The sequence below is a fragment of the Podarcis vaucheri genome (genome assembly GCF_965113315.1).
Source record: "Podarcis vaucheri genome assembly, chromosome: 13".
Lineage (NCBI taxonomy): Eukaryota > Metazoa > Chordata > Lepidosauria > Squamata > Lacertidae > Podarcis > Podarcis vaucheri.
Genome location: NC_138751.1, coordinates 39,563,288 through 39,571,000, shown reverse-complemented (window position 1 = coordinate 39,571,000; position 7,713 = coordinate 39,563,288). Strand labels below are relative to the sequence as shown.

The window sequence follows — 7,713 nt, the reverse complement described above, 5'->3', positions numbered from 1 at the left end:
TTTTAAGTGCATTATATAAATGTGACACTAGATGGCCGTGGTGAGCTTATGGCAAATTCAATATATTTTTAAAACCTTTTTTAAAAAAGCATTTTCACAGCAGTTTTTTATATTTGTCTAGATTCCACCTTGTACAGTGGTACCTCGGGCTAAGTACTTAATTTGTTCCGGAGGTCCATTCTTAACCTGAAACTGTTCTTAACCTGAAGCACCACTTTAGCTAATGGGGCCTCCTGCTGCTGCCATGCCGCCGGAGCACGATTTCTGTTCTCATCCTGAAGCAAAGTTCTTCACCCAAGATACTATTTCTGGGTTAGCAGAGTCTGTAACCTGAAGTGTATGTAACCCGAGGTACCACTGTACTAATTTGGGGTCGCCTGGTTGCTGCAGCTGCTTTTAAGATTATTATTTTTAAAAACGATACCAGGATGTCCAATCATGTTTCTTAAGTGTCACATCTATTCTGGCCCTTAAAATTTTGGTGCACCTTGTCACCCACAAAAACTCTTATTTCCTGGAACCATCCCCTATCCCAGGGGTATGGAACCTGTGCTGCTTTTGGTCATGCTGGCTGATGGTAGATGTGTCCTAGAACACTTGAAGGTCCATAGATTCCCCACCCTTGAAATAACCCCACCACAAATCTCTGGAGTGCGTTCTGGTACTTCAGTATCAACAGGAACCATCCAGAGCAGCTGAAAAATAAAAGTAACCCTGAAAAGGTGGTGGGACAGGAAGAGGTGAATTTTTTTCCATCTAGTGGGTGTGTAAAACCATTTCCAGTGGAGATTTCTGCCTTCCTGCGTTCAAGTCCGTGCAGGTCCAAATCCTCATTGCACATGTGTGTTTTGAAAGAAAAGCATGTTCCAGGCGCATGTGCCCATAGGATCAAAGCTGCATCAAGTCCCCCTTTGGGAAACATACTTCAAAGCAATATAAATCCCACTGGGGAATAACGATGCGTTTATGCCCTCAAATGTAATGCTGAGAGGGCATGGGAAATACTTTGCACCTTTCATTTTCCAGCTAATGCATTTCAGCTGATGTACCCACTTGCATTTTACTCCCAGCCTCCCCAATAAAGTCACTGATAATATTCATAGGACAGTCTCGGCGGATCGTCCACTGAATAGGAAACAGCTTGGATCCACTAAAAATAATAGTCACGTCATCTTCTAGCCAATAGCTCAATTGGATATTCCAGGCGTTTTTTTGGTGAAAGGGACTAGTATGCTGGGAGCACAATCTGAGAATGTCTGAAAGCTCTTTTCAAGTTACAGGTAGGTAGCCGTGTTGGTCTGCCGTAGTCGAAACAAAATAAGAAAAATCCATCCAGTAGCACCTTAGAGACCAACTAAGTTTGTTATTGGTATGAGCTTTCGTGTGCATGCACACTTCTTCAGTGAGCCAGTGTGATGTGTGAGCCAGTGTGGCGTAGTTAAGAGCGGTAGTCTCATAATCTTGTAAACCGGGTTCGCTTCCCCACTCCTCCACATGCAGCTGCTGGGTGACTTTGGGCTAGTCACACTTCTTTGAAGTCTCTCAGCCCCACTCACCTCACAGAGTATTTGTTGTGGGGGAGGAAGGGAAAGGAGAATGTTAGCTGCTTTGAGACTCCTTGGGGTAGTGATAAAGCGGGTTATCAAATCCAAACTCCTCCTCCTCCTCCTCTTCTTCTTCTTCAGATAGTTATCTGAAGAAGTGTGCATGCACACAAAAGCTCATACCAATAACAAACTTAGTTGGCCTCTAAGGTGCTACTGAAAGCTCTTTTCAAGAATCTCTCAGGTTACAGGAAATTAAATCTCCATTTGTTTCCGACAAACCAAGGTCGTAAACTGCAGCATTTTCCTGTGTACATGCTCAGCCTGATGCACTAGACCCGTCCCTTCAAGAAACGCTTGTTGTATCTCACATACAAAAGTGTGCGCATGGTCAAATCATGGCGCACATCCTCCACACTCCTCAGCCCTCGCCGCTGGTGGGCGGCCCTGTGCCAGATTTCGGGGGGGGGGGGCTAGCCTGGCTTGGTTGGAGATAAGGCATTGGGTAGGGGGTTTTAAGCCTCTTTGTTCACTTTGCATTTTCATACAGCCCTACCCAATTCACCCTTCCTGAACCAACAGATGAGCTGAAACACAGCTGCCCTTCAAAATATTGTGATGCATGCCCAAACGGGCACGATGAGAACTACACTTCTCAAGATTGCTTTCAAAAGCCTTTCCCGCCAGCTCTTCTAAATCATTGTTATCGTTCATTATTAAATCCAGTTTTGTTTTTAAGCATATATAGAGGGAGGGGCAGAATTGTGGGGTCGGAAAAACTTTATGGCATCACTCGAAGGAACCTACAGAAGCAGTTGTTTTGGGGTGGGTGGAGGTGTGTCTCGCTCCAGTGAAGTAACAATTGGGAACCCGCTTTCAGCTCCCGATTTTCCCTTTGATGTTCTGCCGTTACCCACCCCACACCCGACGTCATGTGTATATGATGTCAAGTATAGGGCATCTGGTCACAGCTTCCTCCAAACGACCAAGATTGGCTCATGAGCTGGAAATTCCCCACTCCAGGTATAGATGAAGCCGAATTAGATGGACTAATAGCTCTGACTCAGTCTAAGTCTGCGGTCCTTGTACAGCAAAAAGTAAAGGACTCCTGGATGGTTAAGTCCTGTCAAAGGTGACTATGGGATTGCAGCGCTCATCTCGCTTTCAGGCCGAGGGAGCTGGCGTTTGTCCGCAGACAGCTTTCCGGGTCATGTGGCCAGCAGGACTAAACCGCTTCTGTCACAATGGAACATTATGATGGAAACCAGAGCACACAGAAACGCTGTTTACCTTCCCGCCACAGCGGTACCTGTTTATCTACTTGCAATGGTGTCTGCTAGGTTGGCAGCAGCTGGGACAGAGCAACAGGAGCTCACCCCATTGCAGGGATTCGAATTGCCGACCTTCCGATTGACTAGCCCAAGAGGCTCAGTGATTTAGACCACAGCGGCACCTGCGTCTCTGTACATTTAGAAGTAGGGAACTTCCCCTCTAGCTTTCACCTCCAGCACAAATCAATGGCAGGGCCACACAGAGAAACAAATAATTTAGCAGGAATGAGGAACTTGGGCCCTTCCCAATGTTGTCGGACTCCCGTCAGCCCCAGCCAGGATAGTCAATGGTCAGGGATGGGTGGAAGGATCCATCAGGTCTCTCAGTTTCTCGGCCACTCTTACCTTCCCGCTGCAGCGGTACCTATTTATCTACTTGCACCAGTGTGCTTTTGAACTGCTAGGTTGGCAGGAGCTGGGACCAAGCAACGGAAGCTCACCCCATTGCGGGGATTCGAACTGCCGACCTTCCTATCAGCAAGCCCAAGAGGCTCAGTGGTTTAGACCACAGCACCACCCACGTCCCTACAAATAATAACAGCACCATACTCATCAATGGTGCTATATAAATTAGCAAACAACAGAACCACATGCTAGGGTTTTTTTTTAAAAAAAATAATAATAGCAGGCTCCGTTCTTGGGATTCCATGTAAAAAAAAGGAGATTCATCAGCAGAGGCCACATTTCACTCCCTATGGAGCAACGATATCAGTGCCAACTCCTAGACTGCCCTGTCCAAGGTATGAGTTCCAGCCATGTATACAGTTTATGGTACAGCCACAGGGGTGTTCTTTGCGAGATAATGCATGTTGCAGCCTGCGTGCACATACCTCGCTGACGTCATTGCCATGGCGATCCCTCAAGAAACCTGGCGCACGTGAGACTCCGTTGGCCCTGAGCCACAGCGGCCTCACGACGCAAGCGGCACACTCATTTGCCCCCATCCCAAAAGAAGCACCCTAGGGAGGGTTGGAAACATCTTTATGGATTTTATTAAAATAGGAAACTCAGACCAGACCCCAAAATGCCAAGGGAATCGACAGGCCTTGATTTTTTTGTGTGTGGCCGGAAGTGCAGCCCCCCACCAAACCCCTCATTCCCACCCCCAGATTATTACAAATTAAAAAATACCTCCACGCCCCTGTGTCTCTGGGGGGCACACCGGCCATGCCTGCCATCCCATAGTAATAATACTAGTCATAAAAAATTCCCCCCGAACCCTGTGCGCCTGGCATCCCCGCGTGCTCCAAAGGTGGGGGGGGACCCTGGCACCACCATGACCTTTCGTCTCTTTACTTAATTTATTTCGTTTGTATATCCCATTTGGATGAAAATAGAATTTTGACGGAAAGCGGATCAAAATAAGATTTCTTTCTTCTTTTTCATCATCATCATCTTCTTCTTCTTCTTCCCTCTCCTGTTTCCCTTGGGTTTTATTTTCCTTTCCTAAAGTTTATTCCCATGACGTCAAAAAGGAAAACAAATCGGATAGCGATCTTTCCTTATTTTGTTGTTGTTTGTTTTCTTCCTTCCTCTTTTTTTTTAAAAAAAATTATTAAAGTAATACAGCAGGTAGTTGGATACAGAAACAGCCCCATCTGTATAAAAAGAAAGAAAAAGAAGAAGTCTCCAATGCAGAGGGAGATCGGTAGAAAAAAGAAGAAAAGTGAGGTGGGGGGGTGGAGAAAGGAAAGGGGGGGGAAATGGTCAGACCGAGGGCGAGCGTAGAACCTTGTTCTGCAAAAGGAAAATAAGAGAACTGAAAAGGCTAAAGTGGTGAGAATCAAAGGTGTCCACTCGGGCGAGGGCTCAGCATCCAAGATCTGCCACGGTGGTGGAAAGATCTGCTGATGTTTGTTTGTTTGTTTGTTTGTGGGGGGGAGGGCACGGAGGAGCCATTCCTCAACTTCCCCCCCACCGCATGTACGAATCCACTTGCACCCTCCCACCACACAAGAACTCCCCGCTGCCTGGGTCTGTTGGCCGTCATATCTGTGTCTCTTGGACATTCTCTTTTGAGCTGCTCTTGAACAAGAGAGGTTCGTGGATGGAATTGAGCATGGGGTTCTTGGAGCCGCAGGTGAGGGGTCCGCCGCCGCTGTTGTTGTTGTAGTGGGCCTTGAAAGCGGCGTAGTGGTTGAGGTGGTCGTGCTCGATGGCGGGCAGAGCCAGGTGGCTGTCGCCGGGCGCCCCGGCCGAGGCGGGCAGCTCGTCCTCGACGTTGATGATCTCGATGGTGCGCGTGGGGCCGTGGTGCTTGTGAAGCTGGTGCTGCTTGCGGAGCTTGTAGAAGACGATGAGCATCACAGCAGCCATGAAGGTGATGGCCACGAAGCAACCGATGATGATCTTGGTGGTCTTCATGACGTCGTCCAGGTCCTTCATGCCGCTCTCGGTGACGTCGGTGATGGGGATGGTGAATGGCTTCTCCGTGCTGCGGGTGCTGCGAGGGGTCAGCGAGGTGGTGGAATAAGTCATGCCCCAGCCCTGAGACGGCGTCGGCCCAGGTTCCTTCTTCGTGGGGACAGATTCTTCTTGGCCTGAGTCCATGGTCTCCACAGTCACCGTTGTGAAGTAGGTGTAACCTGTGGTGGCTGGGTCCACCGCTGAGACGTTGAGTGTGGCCGAAGCCGTGGTGTTGCCCGCCGAATTAGTCACCATGCAGGTGTACTGCCCTGTATCCTGGACGGTCACATTGGTGAAGTTGAGCGTGCCATCGTGGAGGACTGAGATGCGCACCCGGTAGGAACCATGTGTCATCAGCGTGCCATTGGGCGTCAACCAGTTGACCGACGTCATGGAGGTCCCCGTCCGGCATTTCAGCTCAGCCGCCATCCCCTCAGTCACATTAAGGTCAGTGGGAGGCTCCACTATAACTGGGGCGTAGCAGGTGAAATGGCTTTGATCCAGCTCTCCGATGTAGCGCCCTTTGAGGTTGGGTGGGGCGTGGCACCGGGCACAGCAGGTGGTGTTGTTGGGCACCGTCTCCTTGAGCCACCAGCTGAGCCACAACACGTCGCAGTTGCAGTGCCAAGGGTTGTGGTTGAGGTGGACGCGCTCCAGGCGGTGCAAGGGGGTGAAGAGATCGTGCGGCAACGACATCAAGTTATTGTGGGAGAGGTTGAGCTCCTCCAAGGACTTGAGGTCATCGAAGGCGTTGCGTTCGATGGTAGCTACCTGGGCGTGCATCAACCACAATTTGCGGAGGCTGGTCAGCCCCTGGAAGGAGCCTGGCCGGATCATGTCCAAGCGATTCCCAGAGAGTTCCAGTTCCTCCAGCCGCACTAAGGCTGTCAAGTTAGGGATGTCCTTGAGATTGCACATGCCCAGGTTCAGGTAGCGCAGGTTGACCAAGCCTTCAAAAGCTGCCTCTGAGATGTACTCCAGCTTCTTGAGCTCTCCGAGGTCCAGTCGGCGCAAGGAAGGGACTCGGTTGAAGGCATAGGAAGGGATGCTTTCGATGGGGTTGTTCCTCAGCCACAGCTCCCGCAACTTGGAGAGGTACTCAAAGGCTTGTGTGGGGACAGTGGTCAGCCGGTTGTCAAAAAGCTCCAGCGTGTTGAGGTTGGGCAAGCCATTGAAGGCTCCCACCTCAATCTTGCGGATGAGGTTCTTGCTGAGCTGCAAAATCTCGAGGTGACGGAGGTGCTTGAAAGTGTCCGTCTTTATGACCTGGATGTTGTTCTCCTGCAGGTTGAGGTACCGCGTGTTGATGGAGATGCTCTCGGGCACCTCCACCAGCTCCCGGCGCGTACAGATGACCCGGCTGGCCTGGTTGCTGCAAGAACAAGCGGCCGGGCAGGAGGTGGGGGAGGCTCCGCCCCAAACGAGCGATGGCAGCCAGAGGAAGAAGAGGACCAGGTGCTTCCAAACCATCCTAGAGACTCCAGGCACCAGCGAAGGCTTCCGAGTGCAGCGGCGGGTGGCCATGTCCAATGTTCATGCTTCAGTGAAGAGCAGGGTGGGTGCTCAGGTCTTTAGAAACTGGAGGTGAGAAACAAGAGAAAGAGAAATCAGCCAGGAATCTGATTACTGGGGTTTGGGGAGCACAATAGCAATCAGAAGAAACAGTAATACTGGCCCCAGTAAAATGCATTTGCTGTTGGTTTAAGATAGGCGTAGGGAAGTTCTCCTTTGCACAATGTATTGTGGACACATGTAAATCACTAGCACAAGGACTGGTGACGGCTGCATACTTGTAATAATAATAATAATAATAATAATAATAATAATAATAATAATAATAATAAATTAATTATACCCCACCCATCTGGGCAGCTCCCATCATCATCATCATCATCATCATCATCATCATCAAGCGATAGAACATCAAACATTAAAAACTTCCCTAAACAGGGCTGCCTTCAGATGTCTTCTAAAAGACAGAGAGTTGTTTATTTCCTTGACATCTGATAGGAGGGAGTTCATACTCCTCCTGCTCTGTCTCTACATTCTCTCTCAGGGAGAACTATTTCAGGTGAGAGAGAGGCATGGAAATATCTGCTCAAGTGAATCTAGTCAAAACAGAGGCATTCCAGAATTTGAGCTGCCAGAGGTTAAAGAGCGGTGTCTGTAAGTGATGGTGTTGGTTGTTGGGTTTCAGAAAAAGTTGCCTTGGCTTCCATGCTATCAGTAATGGTCAAGTCTCTCTCTCTGGTCAAGTTGTTAGAGGCCTGAGATTTTACCACCCACGCCTATTATTATTATTATTATTATCATCATCATCGTCGTCGTCGTCATCAACACCACCACCATCATCTATGCTACCATTCATCTGAGAATCACAAGACTGTACTGCTGCAGAATACAGAGGGAGGGTTGTACAAAGCCACTTCCGA

The 7,713-nt window shown here is 49.2% G+C and overlaps 1 protein-coding gene across 3 annotated transcripts in view; it reads right to left on the bottom strand.

Annotated features, from left to right (window-relative positions):
- Positions 1-4,266: 4,266 nt before the first annotated feature.
- LRRC4B (leucine rich repeat containing 4B) overlaps positions 4,267-7,713 on the bottom strand; it is a 148,353-nt gene continuing 144,906 nt past the window's right edge. For all 3 annotated transcript variants that reach the window (XM_082194371.1, XM_082194373.1, XM_082194372.1), the window contains exon 2: positions 4,267-6,859. In XM_082194371.1, the coding sequence (XP_082050497.1) occupies positions 4,862-6,805 (1,944 nt within the window). In that variant the 5' untranslated portion in view covers positions 6,806-6,859 and the 3' untranslated portion in view covers positions 4,267-4,861. The remainder of the gene's footprint in view (positions 6,860-7,713) is intronic.